The following is a 27,556-nucleotide window of genomic DNA, read 5'->3' as shown; positions in this document are numbered from 1 at the left end:
CCAGGCTTTTGTCCAGCCTAACCCTTTGCAGTGCTAGTGGCCATTTCTCCAAAGCAGCCATCCAGGGTATTCTTCCTGATGTGTTCACACCTCTGGTTCAGCCTGCCAGCAAACATTCCCATTTTTTGGAGGGACTCAGGAACAACTCTGAACTCTCTGGCATAGTCCCATTGCTACTTTTAACGTCTAGTCATCTGGACTACGCAAATTTAGGAAAACGGAAATGAAGAGGATTTCCCTCTCCCAGCACATGGCTATCAATTGATCCCAGAAACAATTCAGATTTACTGCTCCCAGTTGATGACTCACTGGGAAAGGCACTGCCTCTGCAGCAGTAAGTCAAAGATTGGAAGAAAGAGTTGCCTGAACAATATGAACAGTGGCCACAGACAGAAACACTTCCCTCATTGTTTTGCAGGTCAATTGTTGCACCTTAGACCTTAAACAGACACATGGTGACTGACCATTGGTGATCTGGAGCCTTGCCTTTCATCTTTCTTCACTGTTCAAGTTTTCCTTTCTCTACCTTCACCTAAACAAATATTTCTTTTTTCTTTTCCCCCTCCTCTTGCTTTGGCTTAACCAGGACCTGAAGGCTCAAGACAGCAATTATTCAGCATAATTCTATGCCCTGTGCTATGCGGATAGTCAAGTGAATGATCTAGTAGTCCCCTCTGGCTTGAAAATTTCTTCAGGTCAAAACCACAATGGCAATGCTAATGCAGACATTTTGCAGATGTTTATTTCAGGATATGAGTGTGCACGATTCACTTCACTTGGAGTCCAGGAATAATTCAGTTCCCAAACCAGCACTGACAACCACATTTGTTAATTTACTGGCAATAACTTTAAACTTATTGATTGTTTTAATATTATTCGTTTGGGCCCCAGGAACAGAGAAGCTTTGGACAAGCACATTGCACTACTTCCTAGCATGTCCGAACATGCTAGCTTTTAAATAAGATGGTTAAAGCCTATTAGCTAGTAAGGAAATATTTAATCCTTCACATCTAGTCTGCAGGATTCGAGTGTCAAGAGAAGCCAAACTAGTACTTCTAACCAATATGAAATTCACTTCAAAAAAACAATTAATCAGTTCATTCTTCCAACTACAAAAGACATTTTGTCACAATGTTAAGCTCTTGCAAGTTTTATACCTGCTCTGGTTCAGAATCAGATCTAAAGTAATTTGGGTTTGATTGCCTGGTCTCAGCTCTGATCATAAAAATGAAGTTTGAATTAGATGTAAATTGGAGTAAATTGTAAATTTATGTCTAAAAAATCAGTGCCAGAGACTTCCTCATAACTGGACTATAAAACAACCCCAAAAAAGAGGGAGTGTGGAGGAGGGAGAAGAGAGAGATAAATGTCAGGTTAATCCAAACACTGGTTTATCCCTCAATCCAGATGCTTAAAAGATTTAAGGGGAGAGCTGCCATGTAGCCTGGACATATGCACTAGAGAATGGTTAATGTGCCCTAAAGTTTGATAATCTGAATAAAAATGGATTTGAGAAATTGATTTGGATTAACTTGATCTGCTTTTTAGTGAAAAGATTCGGAATCCTAAACAAGCAGCTTAGCCACGATTAACTCATTTAAATACTTTCACCACTAAATGTATTCCCAATGCCCCAAGCTGTAGGAGTTCTACACTTTGGGGATTACACTGAATCTCAGCTGGGGTTTCTCCTGTCCTTCTCCATATCTGCCTGCTCTGCAGACAGACTCATCATAACACCTATTTCCTTCCATTCACTGTAAGGGACTGGAGAAAGAAATATGTGGGAATTTCTCCCCATCCATTCCCATCTTGTGAATTCCTTCCCCTTTATCTGGTGGAAAAAAAAAAAAAAAAAAAAAAAAAAAAAAAGATTATCTGAGTTGCACACCATTTGCCAGGTCACTGAAGAAGCCCAGCGTTCAAGATTCAACCAAAATTCAATCAAGATTCAATGAAGCCCAGCATGGAGATTCAACCATGCAGCTGCTGCCTTAGACTGGCATAGAAATCCTTCAAGGGGATGGGGGGATCAGCATCCACCTCTCCGCTTAGAGACTACCCCATAATAAGAATCTGTCCTTGAATTATATATGGACACCTGGAGCCATTCTGCTGATTTAGCCTTGCCTCTGGACCTGTTTGGACTCATTGTCTATGGGTACATTAGCAAATTGAAAAAAAATGAGGGCATGGGCCCAAAAAAAGTCATACAGTCACCCATGCTGTTGCATTATTTGCATCCCCCATGTCACTGTGTAGACCTCGGCCAACTTGAAATGCACGGGCATGACTCACAGGTTAGCTCCAGGCCCAGGAGGCAACTTGGATCCAGCCATCCTGGTTTGTGGATTAGAGGGATTAAAGAATATATGCATAAATTGTACAGATTAGCCTTAGAACCAAAGAAGGCTCCACAACTATTTTATCTGAGAATACAAAGGGCTTCTTCAACGAGGAAACAGATGCTGGGGAAGGTTTGGTGATGTTGCTGAGAAACAGTCAATGCTGCAGGGAAGCCATGCTAGGTGTTTCACCTCCTTGTTTGCCACAAAGAAAGAATCTGTCAGAAAAAATAAATAAATAAATAAATAAATAAAATTATCTCGTTTTACACCATATGTTGCAATGCACACCTATTATACTGGGAGAACGAACTACAGTTGTTAACCAAGAAGTCCTCCACCAAAGCTGAAATATTTTCTGTCCATTAGATAAAATGTGCTGTGAATTTCCAGTGCCAGAGCTCATCAGAAATAGTTAGTCCATTATTTTGTTTTTTAATCTCTGTAGGAATGTTCTGGGTCTTTGCTTTGTCTTGTTTTCTTTCTTTCCCAAAGGAAGGGGGAAGATCTGTTTTTAGGACTGAAAGCACCTGGAAATAACATGCTTGATTTATACTAGACTTTAAAATATTTATACTCTGCATCTTTGCATTCCTAGAGGCTTGCTGGTGAAAACTGGCATTTTGTGTCCAGACGCCACCTATTACAAGGCAGATGTCTAACCTCAAACTGCTCCTCAGTGCAGACACACAAGTTCTGCTCTCTCATACAGACACTTGTGCTTTCATTATTTTTTGGTTTTACTGTTTTGTTTGTTTGTTTGTTTGCCTTTGTAATTAGATAACAACATTTTTTTTTAACTAAAAGCAGAAAAGAACACAAAATGTGTCTTGAGAAGAGAGCACAGTCTGAGCCTTTCCTGCAGGAGCAAGATTCCCTTAGCACTTAATGATGGTGTCTTGCTCCAAAAGCCCCTGCAAGGTGAGGTAAAGAGAAAACCAAATTTAAACAGAAATGTAGTTTAATTTACTCTAAATAAAACATGGGACTTATATCAAAATTCTGTGTTGCTACCCCAGCCTGATGATTCAATGAAACAATTATGAAGTTTTTTCTCCCTTTTACTTACTAAAATATTAATGTATATGTTGCATTTGCCAAAGGCATTGAGTTCAATGTCCTCTGGGGTAACAGACTACAAAATTTGATGTAAAGAGCTTCTAGAGCTGGAATTAGGTTCCTAATTAGAACATTTAACTCTGCTACAATCCTTGGGATCCACCAGAGCTGTCTCTGAATGTCTGTTTGTCACTCCTCCACCCTCTTGCTGGTCCTAAACCAAACCTCTGTGACATTGCATTGACTTCCAGTAGTTGCAATTGGGGCAAACCAGACCCTGAAGGCTCAGAAAAACATACATCCAACAGAGATGTATTTAATTCTCAGTGCAACCATGAAGCACATGGGAAATACATTGTTCCAGATGTGATTCTGTGAGATCCCACAGGCCAGAGAGACAAAGATAGTGGGTTAAAAGGATGGGAAAAGGCATGAGTGTCCCCTGACAGCTCTGTAAGTCAGCTATGCTGCACCATAGTTTCTGATATACTTAGAGCTCAGTTTATGAACATAGATGGATGCATGAGAAAAGAACGTTATTACACCCTACTAGTTTAGGATATGGACCTGGAAGGTGTGCGAGGGAAAGTCTGATTACGAAAGGTATGAGCATGGATATAAGCCTAGAGTACTGTGTTCAACTCTGGGGTTCCCAGGGCAAGAAGGACAAGGACCTGTTGGTGCAAGTCCAGAGAAGGGATTCACTCCAGCACCTTGTGGGAATTAAGCAAAGGGTCTTGATGGTTCCCAGAAAAGTCCCCAGAGAACAATTAATCTTTTTTTTTATATTATTATTATTTTCTCAGATATCTTTCTCAGGATGAGCTGAATCACCTTCCAGAGGTTCTGACTTCCATATCTTTATGCAGCTAGCAAAGACTAGCTCAATTAAATGTATTATTGTTGGTCTAATTTAGGGCAGAGGACTCCAGCCCATAGGTATGCCACATGTAACAGTGAGACATTTCCTTCACAACACTCTGCTGAGCTTCCGTGACTCCTTGGATGAAATATCCAAAGACTATATAGTGTCTATGGTTCTCCCAAAATGAACACACACGACCACCTATGTCTCGTTACTGACAAGATGCCTGAAGTATCAGCTCCTGCCTAAAACCCAACAACATCTTTAACAATGCATTTCCTTATTTTATCAATGTGACCCAAGTCAATATATTTTCTGAGCATACCTACCATATTGGGCCTTCTATACAATCCAACCCACAGCACTAGATAATTTTGTCAAGCATACCTGTCTACAAGATGGGAGTTTTGTTTTCAAAGCCTCATTCTGCTCTTTTGGGAGTGGTATATCCATTATCCACAACTCTAGGGCCATCTCACGTAGTGGTCTCGTGACATCAGGTTGTGTTTGGTAGCACCTTGCATTTGTTCTAAGGTAGCAAGTCGGAGATGAAGAGGGAGTGCTGCAGTATTGTATTAGAGACCTGGAGTTCTACTCAGGACAGTGAGGTTGCCTACATTATATGATAGCTGAGGTTTAGGCGTTGTAATACCTAAAACACTTCTTGGACACATCTTCCAGACCCATCACAACAGCACAGCAGAAAAAACAATGATAACTTTCCAACACATTGCTCCAAGCAGAAGCTTGATTGTGAAATACTCTGGCTATGTATAAAGTCAGAGTAGACCCTTTAAATTAATTTCCCTGCACGAACTCATTTTCAAGGTTATTATTCAGAACACTTCACTTCTTTCAGCCTAAACAAAAGCACTGATCTCCTAAATAGTGTTCATCATTCCTTAGTTCTGTTTTTACACTTCTGCCTCTAATTTTTTTTTCCCCACAAAGCTCAGGATGAACATTATAAATTGCTTGCTCCACACAAGGAAATGAGAACTAAGTTGTATACATGGCTCTGCCTTTGGATAAGCTGGAACAGGGTTTATGAGAAAACTCTCAGGAAGCCAGCCTACGTACTGATGGCCATGCCATGTTTTTCTGGTTATGACTAACACCAGAGAGCTGACATTTCTTAGCTCAAATGGTGTTTCCAGTGTAGATCTGGGAAGGATCCAAAGCTTCTTTCTGTTAATTTGTCAGAGTGGATTAATTTTTCAGCAGCCCATTACTGGAATGCAGCCTGCCCAGCTTCAAGCTTCATTGTAAGAAGCCAGTGATACCGAGCTGACAGCAGTCGAGGGCAGACAGAGCCCAGATGTGGTACAGAGCTGCAGGAACATAGTGATGACATCTGGAGATCAGCTTGCTCCTCCAGAGTGAGACTAGGAGGATGTATTTCAGCCACTTCCACAACCCAGCAATCATTTCCCAAATGAATTGATCCCAGAATCACAACTACTGAGTCTTGGATATCATCTGTACTCATCTTGCATCTTTAACGGGACACTGCAAAGGAAAATATAGAGCATAACTGTTATTTTAAGCACTGAATACCAACTCTGGAATACTCTGCTAAATATTCTCCTGTTTAGCACTGATTCTCTCTCTTGCTACCAATAAAATTATCTGATGAGGATTGAGCTACAGCTGTGCTACAGCAGCTGCTCCCAAAGGCTGGCATAGTCAGAGAGCACTACCCACACATTGGTGGGGCGCTTGTCAAGTCCCAGCTGTCTGCTTTCTGTTTGCAAAGCCATAGGTAGGTCTAGTAGACCCATATTGTTATTCTGGACATGAGGTATCCATGAGAAGACCAGATCTGCTTCAGACACAGACATGGGTTTTTCTTCAGAAAACCAAAATACTACACTTTTCAGTCCTGCAGATTCATTAATAGCAAGGAAGTTTTGGCTAATTTCACTGATGCATTTGTGGGCTTCCTTCTCTCTAAAACAACATCAAACAGCAGAAGTCTACTGAAGCCAGTGAAGTTGCGTCTCATAACATACCTATAGTTCATTTTTTCATTAAGAAATACATTGCAGGAACCTTTTTCACCTCTCGTGTGTACATTCACAAAACACATGAAACATCAACCATTAATAATGTGATGTAAAAAAGCAGCATGAAGTGAAAGTCAGCCCCCTTGCCATCTGTTCTACTAATTATTCGGTATTCAAAAGGAAGATCTACTGCATACACATCTGCTTTGCCTGAATGAAGAAGTGTTTGCATACACCAGCATACACATCAGGAGGGTTAAGCCTTAAATTCATGAGCAAACAACAATGACAATTCGGTAATCAATGACAAAAAAAAAGTCATTGGGGATACATTGATGTTAAATGTAGGCAGCTCACAGAGATGAGCAATCAGGCCCTGATTTGGATAAACTTTTCTTTTCTATGACATGGGGTCACGTTCCCAAAAGCTGCAGCTTTCTGTGGCCAAATACTGCTCAGTTGGTATGAGAGGAGAGTTGGTGCTCACTGTTGCCCGGCAGGATGCTGACACACACAGTCCAGCACCACCAGAATTACCCTACCCAAAATAACTGTTGTTCTTAGTTCTGAAGCTAAACAGTTTCTTGTCAAACTTTGCACATTTTCAGCACTACAAAATTCTTAAATACAGTTTAAATTGAAATACAAATTAAAAAAAAAATAAATAAATAAAATAAAATAAAATAAAATAAAATAAAATAAAATAAAATAAAATAAAATAAAATAAAATAAAATAATAAAATCTCACAGATTCTTTGAGGTGTTTGCCCATAAAGTAAAATTAAGATATTATTGCTGTTGAACTTACATGGGCCATTTTCCAAAGGAGTATCTAAAAATCAGGATACAGGAGGCCTGTGTTCATGTGTGTGTGTGTTTGTGAGTACATACATGTACACCTTCATCTGCTCCCAGTTTTCTGGCTGAAGTTTTCCTTTCTGCATAGGGCAACAAAGTACTCTCTGGGATAGAAACCAGGAGTGATCTTGAAAATATTTCTCACTTTTGTGAATGAAAGACTCGAGCATCTATAGCAAGAGCTGGGTTGTGCCCTTCTGACCCCCAGAACCTTAAATTTAATAATCACCTTAGCTCTCTTTCAGAAAAGGAAGAACGACTGTCAGGCTATGAGCTCTAACAAAGGCTGGTAAAAATAAATGTAAGAAAGATTCATATGCAAAAAGACAGTAACTTGTGTAGAGGTGATCAAGATGAGGACTTTGGAGATGAAAGGCAACACAAACTTTTTTAATTCTCAGGGAGGTCTTCCTGGAATAAATCAGAAGATAATTTGCAGTCTTAAAAAATGCAGATGCTCATTAGTTCAAGGCACAGTGCTTAACTGCACTCTGCACTGTGTCATGTTTATAAAGCATTTGCCACAGGCCCAATGATTGCTTAGAGCACATACCACCATTAAGTTATTTTGCCTCTTGCAGTCATAAGGCAACAAAGGATAATGTGCTCTTTGATACAAAATGAATACACTGATAGGTCAGCAAGGAAATATTTTACTGATACAGCCATACTATGAATAAACCCAAAGATAAAATATGATGTTAGAACCACAAGGCATACAGAACTGAGGCTGAAGGATGAAAAAATTCCCAACCAAGGCAACCCTGTCTTCAGCAGTTTGCAATTATAAATCACATTTCAAAGGTTTCTCTCTCAGAAGAGATACTTGGTTTTGAGAGGAATTACTCTAAAGGAATGTTTAGTACCCTGAACTGAGCTAATCAATGTAAGTCTCTTCCCCAGACCTTGAGTTCATTAATATTTCATACATACAAATGGAAGCCCTATTAGCATTTTAGTTTTGCCCTAAGTAGTTTTATTTTATATGACTGCACCTGTGCTTCTGTTTGTCCCATAGGATCAGCAACAGGTTCAGATCTCTGCACAGAAATCAAAAAATGTCATTTTTCCACATCACCAATACATTCAGGAAATAGCTTACACTCATCACAAGGGGACTCAGTTTATATCTTCTTGAAATCATTATGGATTTCTTCCTTCCTGAGCTGTAGACAATGCTTTTTCACCCAAGTAAAACTGGGAGAAAAGACCTCACCTATAAATCTCAGAGGGGCTTAACATCAGGGAATATTATCTATCTCAGAAGCTGCATGTCCAACATCCAAGAAGCAGTGCAGATCTCACACTCTTATTGTGTATATTTTTAAGCATGTCTTGTCTTCTGAATTAGGTAGAAAGCCAGAAACGGTCAGCTTCCCCAGATGATGGTCAAGCACTAGCCACAATACTACCATGTCCAAACTCCGGTTTCTCACCACTGAGAGATATCTTGGGCTTTGCTTTTTCACCCAGCTCTGAGATGGGCATGTTAATCAAACAGCACCCTTTTATCCTCACAAACACGTTGAATGTGCTGTCTGCAAAGCACCCCAGATTCCATGAGCCCACAGAGAGGGTGGAGGAGTTGTTTCACATCGCAGGGCGTTGGCACACAAGGCCTGGAAAGTAGGCCCGAGGGAACAGTATCTGCATAAAAGTACTTCATCATAACCCACTCCACTCATGATACTGAACCACTTTATTAATGGGTTATTAATAATGATATTGTTCCCAGAAGGACCTAATGGTGCCTGTCATTCTTCATGCTGGCTTTTGCTTAGTTTATGTGTGACGGATCCCAACAGCCTGGAGGGGTTTTGCAAAAGGCTGGTGGAGAGGGGATATGTGCTTGCTAACAACCTGCCTCTCCCACACCATTAGTCTTCACGGGAGAAGAAAGTCTCGAGAGGCCTTAGCAAATATGACTGATGGCAGAGGAAGTGCCTCACACACACCAGTTTCTCTCCCTCCCTCCTCTCTCAGCCCTAAGACATGCTTCAAATATGAAATGTCATTTTTTGCTACGCAAATGCTGGCTGCAAACCCTGGCAAGCACCCGCAAGACTGATGAGACCCAAGGCATATCAGGGGTCCCCAGTGAGCAAGCCAACATGATGCTAAGACCCAGAGCTTGGCTCCTCAACCACTTCAGTAAAAGGAAAATCTCCAGTGACTACTTCTATAAAAAGCCAGTTTCCCTTAATTGGGCCAGCTCAAGGCCCAATTTGCCCAGGGACAAAGTTTTCCCCTATAGGCAGGATCACTGCCTAGAAGGTGGTGTTGAGTAGTTCTGTGCAATTTCTGGGTTGCTCTATTGCCATTCTGAAGGCCATAGCTCTGCCCTGAATTTATCTGAAAGCAGAGTCTGTAGGATAAGTTCTCAGTGCCATGGGTTAAAGAGTTGGCAGGAGCTGTTTTGACTATCTAATATTATTTCAGTATCACATGTGTTGAGGCTTTCCCTGAATTCTTCTCTGATTCGGAATGCAGTATGTCATTCAGAACCCCACTGTCCTGATTGCAATTTTGTACAGTCACGTACAATCCACCACTTGCTAATTTTTTCCAAACCCAAATTATTGTCATTATTAAAAAAGTCTGCTTTATGTCTAGTCTGACTTAGCTTCAGCTTCATTGGCTCTTGTTAGTAGAAGTAGCTGAGAAGTTTTCACCAAAACATATACTATTTTTTTTTAATTGTGGAAAAGGTTTAGTTGCAATGGGGTTTCTCAACTCCTCCCTGTTGGGCAATTTTTAGCTGAAACTTTTCAGATTACCAATCAAAAAATATGTTTTGTCCTTGCACCTTAATAGCTTGACATGAAATAGAAATAGCCCAAATCAAAATGACACAGACAGAAATTATTTACTCCTTCATCCTTTCCCTGCAAGAAGTCTGTGTGGGTGTTTGAGACATAAACTTCAAATGCTTTCACTGCTGCTTTTGCTTTTGAAAGGTACTTTACAATAAAGAAGTAAATATAATTATTTCACATTCAAATGGCACTTCTTCATCCTGGAAAACTGAGTATATTTTAAAACCAATGTATAAATATGCCTGCTGTAAATCACAACCCACTAGTGAACTGAGCTGACCGTACAGCACCGGACACACTATGCTGTTTACGAGAAGAAATTAGATATTTCTTTTGCGGAAGATAGAGAAGAGTTATCCCTCACCAGTTTTCACTGCTGGAATCAGGTCATGTTCTGCAAATAAAACTACATCTCAGAAGGCTCAAGCTCTCATCCAGAAGGACTATATAGCCTATTGAAGAGTGTGTCCTGGCCCAGGTCCTCCAGGCAAACCAGCTGCCAGGAGGGCTTTAGGAAGACCTTGGTGTTGGGGAGAGGGATCTGGAGAGCAGAGTGCTTGGAGTCAAGGATCTGTGTTTCACAGACCCCCTGTTCTTTACATCTTCTTCTCTCCTCCCCTTTCCTTGCCACAGCACTACACTAGGAACCCCAGATGATATCCCAAGCTATATCCCCCCAGCTCTCCCATGTCTACTTGCTGCAGTCAGCACTCATCCTCCCTGAGAGGGTCCCCCCATGCAGGGAATCATGATCCTGCCATGAGGCAGAAGGCAGGATAGGAAGAAAGAGGCCAATCTCTGAAGGAGAGGAAGATTTGCTCTCCTAGCCGCCATCCATGTTTGGGGCAGGGAGGGACATAAGGGCTGTAGACAGCTGTATCTGGGGCAGGATGGTCACCAAGGAGAAGCATCTCGTTCCCTGGTGGACCTCAGCCCCCAAGAAGAAGGGAAGAGCCTCAGCTTCACCAGCCTCAACCCTGTTTGTCCTGCCACTGTTGTTCACCCTCCTCTGGACTACAAGACAATCGGCTATGGGAACCTGCATCACTGGTACTGCAACCCCCAGTGTAGATCTGGATAGGGAAGCCTGCTGAAGTACTTCTGTAGCAGACAAAACAGAAAGGGAAAAGTCTCAGAAGTACACCAGGATTACAGGTGGCACCTTCCAGTGTCTTGGCAGGCAGCCTTCAACCTCTCTTCACAGGAAATTCTGCCTCTATTAGTACTGTTCTGTAAGCACAAAAACACACAAGCTCCTTAGTCTTCAGGCAGTATCACTAACAATTGCTTTTTCGGCTGTTTTTTATCAGTTCTCAGAAGCAAACTTGGTCATTGCCAGATCACTTCCAGTTCCAGGAGAAAAATCCCACACTGTGTGCAGAAGCAAAGTCATCGATTCTGACTCACGCTGATTTGCTTGAGCCCTCTTGAACTTGTTCCCTGAAATTGTCCTTTCAAAAGATGCCAGAAATATACAGATGCTTTACTGGTACTGTAATCGCCCTGGGAGCTCAGACACCTAGGACAGCTATGGGCTGAAACAGCAACACTCACAGCTTTTGCTAGGCCTGTTACTTTGGAAATAACAGTGTGATTTCCAGAAAAGAAAGCAATTCCTATAAAGCACGGTTTAGAAAAAGCTTTGGACGACTCGGAGCTCTGCTGTTAGTGGGTGGTCTGGAGGCTCCAAAAAACGCAGGAGCTGGAGGAAGGAGAAAAACTTCTGTCCCTTCTAAATGATTCCTTCACTTAAACAAATGTACCCTTACCCCAAGAATGAGGCAAGGACTATCCCACATTAAAGGAGGGGTTAAAGACCTTTGCAAGAATTGGAATGCACAAATTACTGCCTTTTTAAAAGCCAGAGGATGTTTTTCCAGCATGGCACCGCTTGCACAGAAAAGTGCCGCAGGGAGCTTATATTTTACTCACAACACAGAATAACATCAGAGTCCAAACACAACCAGAAAATAAACAAGCTAAGTCAGTGCCCCACTAGAAACTGTAAAGAAAGCTGCCTTTTCAGTTAGCTATGCCATTTCAGGTTTGTTTACTTTTTTTCTTTTTTCTTTTTTTAATGCCAGTTTCCATCACATCTTTATAGCTTGTATTTCTTCATAAAGTCATAATGGAAAGGGAAAGGTGTTTTCTCTTAGCTTAAACAAACAAACTTGACTTTGTTCCCATCTGCTGTCACTATCTGTTCTCAGAAAGTGCATGTTCCAAAAACAAAAGCTTATTACACAGGAGAAATTCTTGTAGTCCTCAGGAGTGGCAATGTTTGCATTTGGCAAAGGATGCAAACCCTTGGCAGAAGTAGTTCCCCCTCAAAACTGAGTTTTTCCTGTTCAAGCTCAGCCACAGACTGAGGATTTGCTTTGTTTTGCAGTCACTCATCTTTGCCCAGATGTCCTTCAGCAGGAAAAATGAACAACAACAAAAAAAAAATCCAAAGCCAGGTTTTGATTTCTTCTTTCACTCCACATCTACATGTATTTTTTGTTCAACAGGAAAATCAAAGAATCACAGGATGGTTTGGGTTGGCAGGGACCTTAAAGATTATCTTGTTCCAACTCCCCTGCCATAGGCAGGGACACCTCCCACCAGACCAGGTTACTCAAAGCCCCATCCAACCTGGTCTTGAACACTTCCAGGGATGGGACATCCACAGCTTCTCTGAGCAACCTGTTCCAGTGCCTCACCACCCTCAGACTGAAGAATTTCCTCCTAACAGCTAATCAAAATCTATCCTCTTTTAGTTTAAAACCATTACCCCTCATCCTGAGGACTGATGAACTAGTGAAAGCCAAGATCTATTCCACTGTCACGAAAAATGTGACCTTTTCTCAGCGGTAGATGGGGAAAGAGTGTCTGGCACTGGCCCCACCAGCTAGGAAAGAGAGGAGAAAAGATCAGCCATGGGAATGTGGTCTGCCACCATTTATAATCCTAGCCATAGCTGGGCAGTCAACAGAGGAACCACGAGGAGGGCTGTAAGAAGTCATTCAGCAAAGTAGAGAGGAGGGATTGGGACATCTCAAATAAAAATGCTTCAAAAAAAATAACAAGGTTGGGCATTAGCACAAAGAAACACCTCCTCCATTCATTAGGATCTCTTCTAGGAAGGTTATAAGGCTGATAAGAAAAGGTAACATTTTCTTTGGAGAACTCACCTTTTAAATTAATTTCTTGGGAAAAAAAAATAAAATCTCCAAATGACAATTTTTGCAAAGCATTCTAATTATATGCTGTCATTGTATAAAGGGAAAAACAAAAAATGCTTGGGTCCCCATCCCCAAACCATGGAAGGATCTGCTCAGAGGTTCAGCATGAAGCACAGTGGTCCAGTTCCCTCTCCATCTGGGTACCTTCCTGACTTCCACATGGAGAGGGAATAATCAGTGATGCCACCCGTCAAACCTGCCTCTGGAGAGGTGTTGGCCACATTTCCAGGCATTTGACTGAAGAATGTGTCATGCACCTCCCCTCAGCAAGTAGACACTTCTCAAGGGGAACCATGGGTCCGTTGCACACACACTTCTAGTCTTGAGAAGGACAGAGCCAAGTCTGCTCTCCTTTCTGCCCTTCAGTCTTCTTCTGGAGAGTCCCACAAAAGGAACTGGTAGGCAAACACCACAGTGCACTTCTCAGAGCACCCATCACACACACACTTCTGAACAGCGTTCAGTTGGCCATGGTTTATCCCACACGTAACTCGCAAGGGTGGAGCACCAGTAACCCGAGACTCCAAATGGTGACAATTACATGACCACCGCTGGAACAGGTCCATCCAGTGATGGGTAATTTGAAATCCCCAAAGCAAATGATTTACTTAAATTCTACTAAACCACCAAAGTGAGCACCTTCAGACTAGGCATATTTGTTGCACCATAAAGGTGAGCTGTTGTGTAATGAATCAAAACCATTACTGACTTTTTGGTGAGTTATACTGAGCTGTGGCTGTTCTTAAGACAACCACAGAAATAGACTAACAGAAAAAGATAAAGGCAAGGAAATTATGTGAAGATGCAAGCTGTACTAATTTTAATGAGTGGACAAGGGAAGGCGAAGAGTGCTTTCAGAAATATCTTTTTTTTTTTTTTCGGCTATCTAAGGACACTAGAATCTCAGATCACATTATTAAAACCTACTGTGATTGAGACCTCAGTAATGATTGCGAGCAGAAGGATCTCTGGGCCAGTCTAAGATGATTAATTGCTTGTGATGCCTCCAGAAACTCGAGAGAGTCCATGCAGCACGAGATGAAATTCAGATTCCCCACAGCGCCGTGAGCATATGCTTTGCATCCTGGCAGCACAACAGCTAAGCGAATTTGCTTTATTTGTGCAGCCCCCGGGGTGCTGGGAATGATGGCAGGCAAGGGGTTAAGTAGTGGCATTGTGGTTTCTGGAAGGGAAAGGCATGCCTCATTAACTGGCTGGAATTAGTGGAGGATATGAGCACCAGGGTGGACATGGGAAAGGCAGCAAACACCATATTACCAAGGTTTTCAAGGTACATTGAACACAGGTCGGCGAAAGAGGTCAGTGCTGATGGAGCAGATGATAGCAGGAGGTGAAAATGGCCCTGAGAAATCAAGGGCAATGCAGAGGGAGTCGGGAGAGCACAGCGGGTATTTAACAGGAGAAACTCACCTCTATGCAGCCTCTCCATACACGGCTGTGACTTCTGAAACTGGCCCACCATTCCCAACAGAAAGAAGGATAACAAGTGTGCGGTTGGCTCTTGAAAACATCACCCATTTCCATGCATTTAGTTTCTCCCAGGAGTACCACCCTCCATTTTCCAACCCATCGTTTTCATTTACAAAGCTAACATGGTACAAGATATTGATATGTAATTTAATGACTCTCTGGTTCCCAATGCAAGTGTCCTGCAATTTGTAGAAGCTTGAACGTGTCCAGGTACATAGGGCAGACATTTCACCTCCTGAGGGTCACCTGCATCCCCACCAGAGAGCACACAGTAACTGCAATCCTATCTATCTGTCCCTCTCCTTTAAATACTGTACCACACAGCTCCCTTCTTTGCCAACTGTTCAAGTAAATCAGAGTCCAGGATGTTTCTGTTATTCTCTGTTTTAAAATTATAAAGGCAAACTGAGGCATAAAGACTAGATTCATGCACACAACGACCTCAGCGCCTTGTTATCCAAAAGGTCACTGATAGGAAATGCATTCATGAAACAGGAAATGTTGGTTTTGACTGCTTTATCTGTCTTGAGGAATTTGGATAATGTTATTGTTATAACAGTATCTCACTTTGATGTAGAAAATTAAATAACCATGAAAGTGCAGCCAGAGCTGTGCATAGCCTCCTGCAAGAGCAATTCACGTTAGCCTAGTAAAAAAGTGTTTGTTTTCTGCTCTCTGGCTCCAGAAGCGTTCAAATGTTCTACATGGCATGGTAAGTGCAACACAGAAGCTTGAGAGGATACGAGGATATTCTTTTCATACTCTTTTTTGGGGTGAGGAATATGGATTTGACCCCATTCTGCAGGGAATCCAGCTTTTTTGTACTCCAAGCACGTGTTTTTCCTCTGTTGGTTTATAGAGGTAAAGGCAAACCACCAGCTCCTTCCCCATGAATCTTGTGTTTTTGTGTTTTTTTGTTTGTTTGTTTGTTTGTTTTTGTTTTTTCTTTTCCTCTAAACTATGCAACAGTTTTGGGTCAAATCCAGAAATAGTTATAGAATGACTTGAAGTCTTTTACTTGGGGTAGCTCAAAGGATTGTACTTTTCTTTTTCTTGAGTCAAAGCTTTATTAGAAATGCATGGCCCTGAGACAAGAGGAGCTAAAAGGTACAAGGAAGCACTGCACATGCTGGGAAGATGGAAAGTCTACTTCTGTTACCTCCTGATACATTGGGCAAGGCTGACCTGGGCTTGTCTGCTCAGCTCTGAGCAGCAGTGTGCACAACCTGCTGCTTTGCCTTGCAAGCTTCAGCTGGAAGATTTACAGCAGCACTAGCAATGCTCAGGGAGGATTGTTCATCAGTCTGTAACATGGACTTCATTGTGATTTACACTGGAATCCCTTAGTTGCATATAAAGTACACTCAGACTTACTACATTTGCTTTTTCCTCTGGTCAAAAGAATTCAGTTGGGAAAACCGTATATGTAAATCCATTCACTTATAGCATTTATTTTAATCAATTTTGCAATCTACTTCTCAGGAAACAGCACTCTAAATCTAAAAATTTGCTATCCCCTAATCACCGATGTTGAGGGACTGTATCTTATTGTGGAAGAAAACAAATGGCCAACAAAACTGATCCCCTGACCTTATGCTGTCATTTTGCTTCTCTCAGTACAGCATACACAGCAAATTATACACACCAGCTAAAGCGCAGCACCTGGTGTCTCAGCCAGGGTTTAGGACTTTCCTTTCTGCTTTATTTCTGAATATCAGCTGTAAAATTACATCCCAGGTCGATAACGAATCTTTCCATTTGAACCTGCACAGGGCCAGAAACAGGAACCACTCTGTGGTTAAGCCACTTCTTGCTGGCCAAACTCATTGCTGATGTTACCAGCAAGACCTGTTGCAGTTATTCAACTTTGTTCTCACCTTCCAAGAGCCAAGAGACAGGAGAAAACACTTGTGAGCACTTCAAATGCAGCTGGACTCGATGATCCCCGTGGGTTTCTTCCAACTCAGGATATCCTACGATTCTAAGAAGGCCCTTGGTCTGCAGGGCTGTCCCACCACACAACTGTTTGGCATAACATATGAACCCTTTCAGCCCTGTTCTAATGTCCCCGGTTATCTTGTGGGCAGGTCTACCCATCCGCATCTCTCCCTGATGCTAGGGAAAAGCTCTGGGCATCCAGAGCCTTTGGTTGTAACTTGCATTGCCAGTATTTGGCAAACTCTTAAGACACAAGCATGCCTAAGCGACTGAGGATCAAACCCTAAACCAATCTTGTACTACAATACATTTCACTTTTTTTTTTAATTTATTTTTTTGGTCCATTGAGTATTTGTTGGCCCAGGTATGATTTGGGACTGGAGAACAAGCTCAAAGCACCGTGAAACCACTGGTACTCTTTCACCTGGTGCAGGTAGGCTTTGGGATGGCCATTGGGAACCAATGCACTGCTCAGCTGCTCCTGCTTGTGTGCCCTGCAGAAGCAGACTTTGGGCTGAGGCCAAAGGAAAAAGTGCCTCCAGGTTCCTGCATGCAGAGGACGTCAGCCTTGATTGCCTGCAGAGGTGTGCTCCTCTTCCAAAGCAGTTCCCTCGAGCAACCAAAGTGCCAAAAGTGAGGATGCAAATTCAAATGCATTGAAGCAAACCAGAGTTTATTTAGCATTTATTACCCATTCTGCTGTTATACATGTCTTCTTCTGTCTCCATTTTCCTCTGGTAAACATAGACCTTTTCCTTTTTTATTTTTTTAATAAAATATATAAAACATTGTGCATTGCTATCCATAGGAAAACTGTAGTTTAACAACAAAAAAAAAAGAATAAGGCACATTCCTGTGCAGCATCTTCAAATATATATATATATATATATATTTAAAACAAAACAAACAAAAAGAAAACCCTTTTCAACCTCTTTGAGGTTGTTAACATCTCACCAATCACTGACACATCTCTTATATTACCATAATTTCACTGTCGGAGGTGGGTTGGGTTGTGTTTGACAGGGGCCAGCAGGGAGAACAGACTCAAAAAAAAATAGGATTTTATCCCTGAGGTGTCAGTAAAAAAAAAAAAATAAAAATGCTCCCATTGAAAAGGAAGATGAAAAGACAGCCATAAATAACTGAATACACTATGGCAAACATCCAAGCACCGAGATGATTTCACGATGGAAGAATCCCCCCCTCCCCCCCATCCCCCAGTTCTTAACAAGTCATTTGCCGTTGGGTTTTAATTAGGTTAATCTCATGGCTTCTGAAGTCACAAGACAATCGGTCGGGATTTACCTCCCCCTCCCTTCCCAAATCATCTTTCCAGACTTATAGTTTCGTTCACAATTCTCCCAAAGTCCTCAGGAAAGAGAAACCCCAAAATTCTAAATGAAAACCAAAACCTAGATGACTCCTCTCCCCAGCCAAGAGGGGAGCGCTTGTACCGCAGCGTGCCAAGCTCCATGCCCCACATGGGAGGACTCTAATCGCCGGCTTCCTGACGGCTACTAAGAAACAAAGTTGGCAACCACCTCTGATGTAACCAGAAAGTGTCCATGAAGAGGGGTGATAGCAATATGTCAGGGAAAAGGAGAGGGGGAAAGCTTTATTGCTGTCCATCCATACTGCCCCAGGTAGTACTCCTGGAAGGAAAAGAGGAGACATCCAGGTGAAACTGCTCCCCTCCCTCTCCCCTCTACCAGGTGTGGAGGAGCAGTGCGGGATGGTTGGGCTCCCCACCACCTAGTAGTAGCGGTTGAGGCTCCTGGTCCCTGGGATGTCCGGCTGGCCGTTCATCCAGATCTCCCGGATGATGCGCTCCCGTTCCTCCAGCCTCTGAGCTCGCTCCAGCTCCTCCGCCGACGTGAAGACGTTCATGTTCAAAGTCCTCTCGAACCTGCGATGCCTGCGGGCAGACAGGTCGGAAGTGGTGTCCGAATCGTCGTCGCTGTCGCTGCTGTCACTGTCGCTCTCCCGCTCCCGTGGAGGTTTTTTGGCAGAGGAGCGTTTGCAGTCCGTTCGGCAGGACACCCTGAGCACCAAGGCCAGCAGTGTCAAGACGAGTCCAATGCACACTCCGGAGACAAAATACAGAGCAGCCCGCTCAGGGTTTTCTGGAAGGGGAAAGGAAACAACGCTTGAGAACAACCCTTAAAAGAACAGAACGCACAGTTTGCTCCTCTGTGCAAATACCAGTAATACTCTCTGGAGGAGCAAAGTTTCTGATGGGTTTTTTGCTTCCAAATGTCCTTTGCCACCTCTCCCCAGGGAAGCTAGGGAGGGGAATTTAAATGGTGGATTTTTGCCAAGGCATTTACCCACATGCAGAATGTGGGTTAGCTGCAGTTGCATCTTGGAGTTATCTGGAAGGGGTAGGAGCAGCCCACAGAATTAAATGCTAATTCCAGTGGCTGTGGGAGTGGGGCTGAGACCAGGGAGCTGCACACCAAGCAGCAGCTGAGTGCAACTCTCTGTCACATCCATTATCTTCACACAAGGAATAAAGATTATTATAAAGCTTTATACACTCCCTGTGCTGTGGCCCAGCAGAAATGGCAAGCCTTACAGCACGGAAAAATGTGTATTACTTATTCATAGGTTTCATTTGCTTATCTAAGGCAAGTGTGCTGGCTTTCTGCCCAGACCACCAAAAAGTATACCTGTGCTGCAGAAGCAGAGCTGGAGTTAGTGCACTAACAGGATGAATCCTGCATGGCCGCATTTCACAGGTGATATAACAAGACTCCAAAGGACCCACAGTGCCTTTTAAACTAGGTTATCTTGTTTACTTACTACAGTTTTTTTTTGGTTCGTGGGACTACTTAGAAGTGTAATTATGATAAATGTTGTTACTGTGATTCCCCTGGGCTGAATCATCTGAGCATATTCTGGGTTTATAGATAGACTGAATGGGTGAAGATGAACCAAGCAGAAGTGTCAAGACCAGCTCTACTCTGCTGTGTCTGTTGGGAGTCCTGAGTTGAGGGATGGAGTCAGCTCCTCAGATGAATCCTACTCCTTTGAATTCGGTGACAGAGCTGTAACAGTTCCCCCAGCTGAGAGCCTGACACTGAATCCCTGGAAGATCTCAGTGACTAAAAGGCTCGGCCCTACCTTCACCTCCCCACACTGTGCTTTTAGAAACTGATTTCCTTAAGGAAAGATGAACTGGAAAACATTTGGAGATACTCAAAACTCAACAGGACAAGATGCTGAGCAACCTGCTCTAACTTCAATGCTGACTACATTCTGTGCAGGGGCTTGGACCAGGTGACCTCTGGAGGCCCCATCCAACCTAAATTATTCTGATTCTGTGCTCAGAACCTGGACACTGGCTTGTGTGTGGTTCAGGGCAATGTGTGGTTCAGTGTATGGAGATGCTCATGGAACAGTTACAGGAAAGAGATGACTTTGTGCTCTGCATTTCTCTTCTACCAAAAGCATCCAAAGATGACTGACAAACTAAGGAAGAGGAAGATGTCATGATAACCTGAAAACTGGCTAATAAAACTTGAGACTTGCTAGAGGGGCTCATGTGGATGGTGTGGAGAGAGAAAAAGAGACTGAATAGAGACTACAAAAGCAGGAAAAGAGAACTGCAAAAGATGCATTCAGCAATGCAGAAGAGGAAGGAAATGCATCAATAGTTCAAGCGGCAAGGGATCAAAACCAGAGGTTTTAAACTAAAATATTTTGACAAGAGTGAGCCAGCAAAAAGCTGAAGGTAAATGAGAATATAGCAGAAAGGTATGAGAGGATGTGCTGGCAGCTCTTGTAGCAGTCTGGCTAAGTGAAATGTTGGCTTCAATGAAGTTAACAGCAACCCTGAACTCAAGGGACAGAACTCAAATTAAATTAAAGCTTAAGCCCTGCTTGTGCTGTAGCAAAGCCATTGCCCATCTGCTACAGTGTGAACACCAAAGAAGTGGTCTTAATTTCAGACATTTGACAACCCCAGGAAAAGCAGAACCATGACTGATACTGCTTTTACCTCCATCTGCAGTATAAGTCAGGACAGCAGTTGCACAGCTTCCCTTGCAAGTAGGTGTAAGGAAGGCTCCAAGGACACCCAGGCAGCAAAGAACAAATGAGCAGGAGTGCTCTGTTTGTCCTGGAAGACACTTGGTCCAGTCTGCTTCTGTTCTGTCTCTGGCTGACAAGATGCCAGGCACACTTTCCTGCACACCACATTCCTGCACACACATGGGCTTGATTTGGTTGCATTAGTTCCACTGCTTGCTCTTTTAAAGCAACTCATAAAAAAAACATAGATTTGAGCCTGAGACACAGACATGTGGTTTCTCTTCTCCCATTTTTGTCCACGTCCTGCTTTTCCATTCTCCTCCACGCTCCTTTTTCCATGCTACTGTATCCAGCTCATGAGCAAACTGCACCTCAATTACTACTTAAGCAACCATTTTTCATCCCCTGCTTGTCCTTGTGTGTATAGCCCTTCATGCAGTGCGAGGCTGTAATTGAATCTTTGGGCTCCACTGGCATTTATGAGCTCCTACAGCTACTCTGTCAACATCTGAGACACTGTCTGGACTTCCTCACTCAGCTGTAACCCTATGTTCAACTGCAGTCTTGGCATTTATCATGCATACAATCCACTTGCACAGCAACATCTCTCTTTTCACAGCAGAAAGAGCAAATTAAGCTAAAAACCAGGGGCTGTGCTTTTTCTCTGTTGGAGTAGCCAAGTCAGCAACAGCCTAAATTTGGGGGGCTGACAGATGATTAGTGATCTTGAGAACCTCCCCCCATACATGTTCTCCTTGCTAAGTCCAAAAAGGGGCAAACTTCTTCAGTAAATGTATTCTCAGCATCTTCCAAAAACTCAAGAGAGGCTCAGATTCATCATGCAAACACTGACACCTCAAAACACTTACTGTATATGAAAAACTCTTTAAAAGTGTATGGATATCAGTGGCAGGAGTTAACATAATTTTGGTATGCATTCAAGTGTGTGTATGTGTGTGCCCTACTACACCCTTTAACACATGGATTTTGACCAGAGCAGCTTTTCCTTCCCCTGAGCTGTGGATGACAGCTCAGAGCTATGTTTTTCTCCTAAACTTTTAGCAGGACCCAGTTGCTGTCAATCTCTCTAGTTGGCGTTTCCTTCCCTCCTCCCTGGTATTTCTCTTTCTGGACTGAAAGCATTGATGAAAATGTCATTGATTCAAGCCTGAACTTAATCAATGCAGACAAAAGATATATGCTCTTTACAGCCCTTTATACAAAAGCCACCATTTTCTATGTGCTCAAACTGACCAAAAATTAGAAACACATTTTATTTTGTTTTTCCAACCAAACCAGCAGCAATTATGGAGCCTGTTTCCTGAGGGCTAACAATCTGCTGGGAGCATCAACCCAGACTGCCATTAATTCCCCAGGAAATGCCCCGGGCCAAGGTTGTTATTGCTATTATAATAAATTGTTTCAATAAATAAAAACCAATCTAGGCATTAACACTGCTGGCTTCCTGTGATGGCTTCATACATTCAGAAACCTCAGTGGGGAGGAGAATTTGAGAGGGCCCCAATAAAAGGTTCGGCATTAAGCATAGCCAGATGAACAGTAGGAGCAATATCTTCTAGGGAATTTACAGTTAGCCCCACAGGCTGCTGAACTCCCTTGGTAGAACAGAGAAAGCTCTCCAGGAGCCCCTTATTAATAAGGCTCAGGCCAAGCAGTCCAGAAGTTGGAATGATCTCCCCTGGGTTGTTTTTTGGAAGCTCCTTGTTAATAACTTGGCAGCATTGCTCTCTGCTTATGGAAGAAGAATAAAACATGGATTTATGTAGGTTTCCCTCTAACAACTTCAATCTGAATGGGGCTACAAAACTGGAGTAAGTCACCTGTCCGAAGGAAGGCATTGGGAGTGCTCTGATACAATTGGGACATTTAATATTTATGTAATCACAAGGGATGGTTCTGGTCTTGGTGACAGACTGTGACTGCAGAGCCAGTTCCAGCTGTCACCAAGAGTGGTGAAATCTTCCCAAGCACTCAGACAGGTTTTGGATCAAGTCCATGACAAATAACAGGTCTGAGGTTTACAGGCAGGGATTGCATATAATTAAAAACCTAACTCTGTAACAAAAATCAGCTTTCAAATTAGGGGCATCCCTGAGCCTTTTGCAGGACTGAACTCTGAGCAAGACATATTTGTCTGATCAGCTTGTAAATTCACTTGTCATAGATATTGTTGACTCTTTCTCCCTGTTTCTGAGAAATTGTGTTCAAGGTTCTTGAAGCTGGGACAAGACTAACACCAAACTGGCTGTGATACTCCTAACCATGGTGATAGCTGCAAACAGAATTGACAGTGAGAACCAACACTCCTGCAAAGAGCCTTTGCTTCCTGCTGTGCTGTGACTTTTCAACCCTCGTTTGTCAATAGGAATGTTCCCAACTTTTATACGACAACTTCAGCCAAAAAGATGATAGAAATGAGCACAGATTTCACTAGCATTGGTACTTTTCCCCTCTGTGGATTGCAAGACCCTGCATGTACCAATGATGCAAATGACAGAGCCTGCAGCTCTTTATTGCAGCTTCCCAACAAAACTTATCATCTTGTGAAGAAAAAGTAAACACCAGTGAGCACATGATTTTGGTATTCTCCCCAAGCCAAGAGACACCCCACTGCCAGGAGGCAGGAAAATAATAGATTGTCCTTACAAGTAATAGAGTGGATTGTCCTTACTCTTGACCCATGCAATACCAAGTGCCCGTAACTGCCTTTTCCTGGAGTGGATTTGAGGGTTTACAGCATCCCCTGCACCAAAACCAAAAATTTTCTTTATATATCACCTCTGCCTTTTACAGTTTACTCTTGCGAAGTCCTGTTATGAGCCAACTCACCAGCACAAGCAAAACCTGAATACAGAAATTTCAGTTTGCAAAGTGTACCTGAGGGACGTTTTTAGTGTCAGGAAACATTGCAGTTCTTGCATTAATGTCTCCCTATGGCACAGAAGCTGTGGTTAAGAGTGGTGAAAATTGTGTGAAGCAGAACCAAAGTCTTCCTGGCTGTCCGGCACCCTGTCTCTCCTGAGACACTTCTGTGGCTCCTCTATGAACATCAACAGTTGCTGTGGCTTAAGCTTACTTCAGGGCTCAAAACTCAGGGAAGCATGAAAATTTCCAACTATTTTGCTGCTCAATGTCTGCAGGATGAACGGGGGTGGCTTTGCAGTGCTTTAGTTTTATGCAAATGACATTTGTGCCCTGTGACACAGCTTGTCTTTGAAAATATAATCTAAAACCTCCACATTCTCACATATATCAAAATAAATCATGCCAATTCTATCCTCCCTGCTAAAATCAAAGAGCTAAATTACATGTAGCAAATAAAAATGGCTTAGGACATCTGCTGTTTCAATCCACAGGGCAGCCATCAATTATTTTTGTGATAAATAACAAACTGAACATCCATACCATTGAGATCAAAATTCACCTAACAGTCATGGTGCAACAAGCTCCTCAACTCCTCACTGTAAACCAAAGTTGTGAGGTGTCGGTTTTGCCTATTTGACATCCAGTGAATCCAAACACATCACAAGGAGACCACATTGTGAGAGGACAAGCAAGTTCCACAGCAACATGACAGTTAAAGCTGTCATTATTTATTACTGGTGCTGGAGTAAGTTTTAGAGGCTCCTGCCAAGAGTGACACCCTGGGAAGGGGATGAATCGAGGCCTTGTGCCCCATAAAAGGAATGCAGAGTCAAAGAGTTCTGCTGTGGTAAATGGAAGCTAAGTCCTTGGGGCATAGTCAGCAGTCCTGAATCCTAGTACCAACTGGCCCCTACCATAAATCCTACAACCTTCTGCTACCCATTACCATTCAGATGGGGAAAATAATATTAACAGGATTTTATTTTATAGTAAAGTTGGGAATGAAGGTATTTTTTTCATGTCAAAAATGGCAGATGTAGGTAAAAGAGGGGAGAAGTGTGATACGTAGAAGATTCATTTAATGTTTGCTTTTCCTAATCTTTCCTTAGGGAAGTCCATACAATGAAAATATATCCCTTTCAGCCATCTTTTGTGAAGAACATTACTACTTCCACTTAATCTGCCTGCTTCTTCAAGGTGTCATGAAAAAACAGGACCCAATGCCACCATTCAATGACTAGAAAGTCAGAACTTTGCATTCACTATTCGTGGTCCTTTTAGAAGGACTGTCCACTAAGTGTGCAGAAAAACTCTTCTTAAGCTACTCAGTGATTCCAAAATGCAAAGCTCTAGTTAGTTGTTTCAAATCCAAATACTTGTCTGTAGCAGCATGGTGGTATCTCAGCAAAACCAAGAGCATTGCACCAAGAATGCATTAGTATTTAGTGAATCGGCAAGGCTGAATGGCACAAAGACATGAATAATTGTTGCTCGTGAATACAGGAGTTTTAGTTATATAGACCCCAGCCTAACTGTGAGCAGACCAGTTGCAGTACACAGAATTATTAACAGTGTGCAGTGAAAGAGCAACACGTTAGTATTACTAACAAGGTGCATACAAATATTTCATTCAAATGGAGAACAATCTGCAATCCCATAAGAAACTTCCTTCTGTGGAAAGCAGTAGTTTGCCCTAAAATGTGTTGAATTAGTGCATCTGATGTTACCCAGACAGTGCTCCTCCTATTCTGGGCATGGCTTATCCAACTCTGTAGTCAACCTCTACTTTGACAAGGCACCTCACAAGATGGAAAACATTTGCACTACGTCTCCTGCCTTTGCTGGACTTTTTGCTATCAGTGGTACTGACCCCAAGCAATGAACAGAGCACACAGTCTCTATCTCAAGAGCAACTTTTTAACACCAATCTTAAAGGCAGATGGTTCCTCTGCTACTTGAAAGCTGCATGTGGGTGAAAGATAAACTGTGATCCAAGGAAATCTTGCTCTAAACTACATTTAAATATACAATTAAGCAGACTCTCAAGCTACTTCATCTTCACACTTCTACTGAAGATAAGCCAAATTCTCTTAAGCAGGGTAATGATCTGAGTGTTGCTTATTTTCCAAATTACAGGACAACAAGCTTGCCTTCCTAATGTGCCAGGCTTTGATCTCCAGGAAAATGGAGCATTAGGAATAATACAGCATGTAAGATTACATTGTATTCAACTTCAGATGAGAGCAAATCCAGGGAAGCGCAGAGCACAATAAACCCTCTTGTATACTGTCAGCTAGAGCTGCCCTCGTCAGGTCTTTCAAGGGAGAATTTGCTGAGAGATGAATGAAAAACACCAACAGTTCAAAGAAGCGGATTTAGCCCTAGGTGGCTATGAAACATAGGCTTGTTTGAGGGTCTACAAAGAGCCCAGAGAGGTGGTGGCCACCAGACCTACCTGTGATGAAGGCGTATGCTGCTAGGATGTTGCTGAGCAGTGCCATCTCTGTGCTAACGCCCACGGGCTCCATGCTGCTGGTGAACACCGGCGGTTGTGTCTCATCCACAGGAAGCAGGAAGGGGGTGTTGTCCAGAGGGTAGAACGTGGCCGATCTCCCTTTCTTCTTCTCTGCTTTTGAAACAGAAAGGGAATGAGGAACCAGGCAAGTGTACCAGCGCTGTCCTGCCCTAGCCTCACAAGGTCAGCATCTGCATTCAGAAATCCAGAGCTGCTCAGCAGCAAGCCACCCAAATTTGCTCCTCTTTTGGGGGTCAACTAAACCTTTGCAGTTACCTTCAGTTGAGTCCATGCCCTGTCTGCATCCAGACAGCATCTTCTCTCCCCCGTCTCCTGCTCTTTCATGTCACCACTTAAACACACCCACCTACGTTACAGCAAATATGTAATCAGGTTTCTTTTCTCTTATGTAAATCAAAGGGGCCTTTATCAGCTAAGCTTGTTATAAGCCAGCACACTGGCTCAGAAAACACCGGCAGAGTTGGCAACCCTCCGCCAGTGTCATGCTGCAGCGATCCATCCACACCTGGCAAACAGACGCACTTTTTCTCCAGCTTTTTCGGGGAAGGGCAGATTTGAGTTTATGACTTCCTTCAGAAGCCTGCTTGCACTGTGTTTCACCCAGACATCATTTCCCCTTCGGAGAGGTGAGTGAACTTGGGTTTATGATTTGATTTTATTTGTTGAAGACCGGAGCTAAGAATACAGCTAATTCCAGGAGGCTCAAAGCGACCCTTTCAGACCTTATCAGCTCACTGCTGAGTACTCCCTGCACCTTGATCTGCTGGCAGACACCCCCACCAGTTATAAAACACTAATTGTTTTAAACACACAAAAAAAAGTCAGTGCACAGGACCCAGTTCCATCATCCATGTGACTGTTTAACAGTAGCTGTTACAGATTTCCAGGCTCCTTTCCCCATGTGTCTGGTTCCAAGCAGCACAAGGTAAAATCACAGACTTGCACCTGGCTCCCATTTACCTGCAGGTATTAAATTCAGGAAACTGCCAGGTCCATCTCCTACAATACAACCAGTGCCATGCAAGAAAAGGCACTCTGACCACAGCCACAACATGAGGTGGTCTGTGCTCACCTCATCTGCCTCTGTTCCCTGAAAACCTGCCAAAATGAGACATCACCTTCACCCTCGCGCTGTGTGCACTGTGAAGAGGCACAGCCCAGGGAAGCAATGACAGAAATCGAGGGCTGTCAAAGAGAACAGGTAATACTGGGTGGAGAGGCACTGAGTGCACGAACATGCATGCAGTAGTGTCAAGTCCTAATCTGCCTCACAGGAGAAGCAGCGGGAATGGATGTCCAGGTGAAGCTGTAAGGGATCAGCCCCAAGGAATGTGGTCACAGTTGTATCTCTGCCACTGAAAAGCTGCATGGCCTTGGGAAAGCCACACTTTACAAGCTACCAAGGTGTTAATGACTGGCCCCCGAGCAAAGTTTTCAAATGTGGGTGCATGGCTGGCAAATGCAAAAGAGAAAAATATCCAAAGAGCTTCTTGCTCTGGA

At 42.9% G+C, this 27,556-nt stretch overlaps 1 protein-coding gene across 2 annotated transcripts in view; it reads right to left on the bottom strand.

Annotated features, from left to right (window-relative positions):
• Window positions 1-18,175: 18,175 nt before the first annotated feature.
• EVA1A (eva-1 homolog A, regulator of programmed cell death) overlaps window positions 18,176-27,556 on the bottom strand; it is a 200,923-nt gene continuing 191,542 nt past the window's right edge. The window contains exons 7-8 of one of the 2 annotated variants that reach the window (XM_084283590.1): window positions 25,976-26,149; window positions 18,176-18,725 (exon numbers count right to left, since the gene is read on the bottom strand). In XM_084283590.1, coding sequence (XP_084139716.1) covers window positions 18,355-18,725; window positions 25,976-26,149 — 545 coding nt within the window. In that variant the 3' untranslated portion in view covers window positions 18,176-18,354. The remainder of the gene's footprint in view (window positions 18,726-25,975; window positions 26,150-27,556) is intronic. The other variant, XM_084283591.1, reaches the window with a different exon arrangement.

The sequence above is a fragment of the Netta rufina genome (genome assembly GCF_964035555.1).
Source record: "Netta rufina genome assembly, chromosome: 3".
Taxonomy (NCBI): Eukaryota; Metazoa; Chordata; class Aves; order Anseriformes; family Anatidae; genus Netta; species Netta rufina.
The sequence above is the reverse complement of the archived record's forward strand: the minus strand, read 5'-3'. Positions and strand labels throughout refer to the sequence as shown.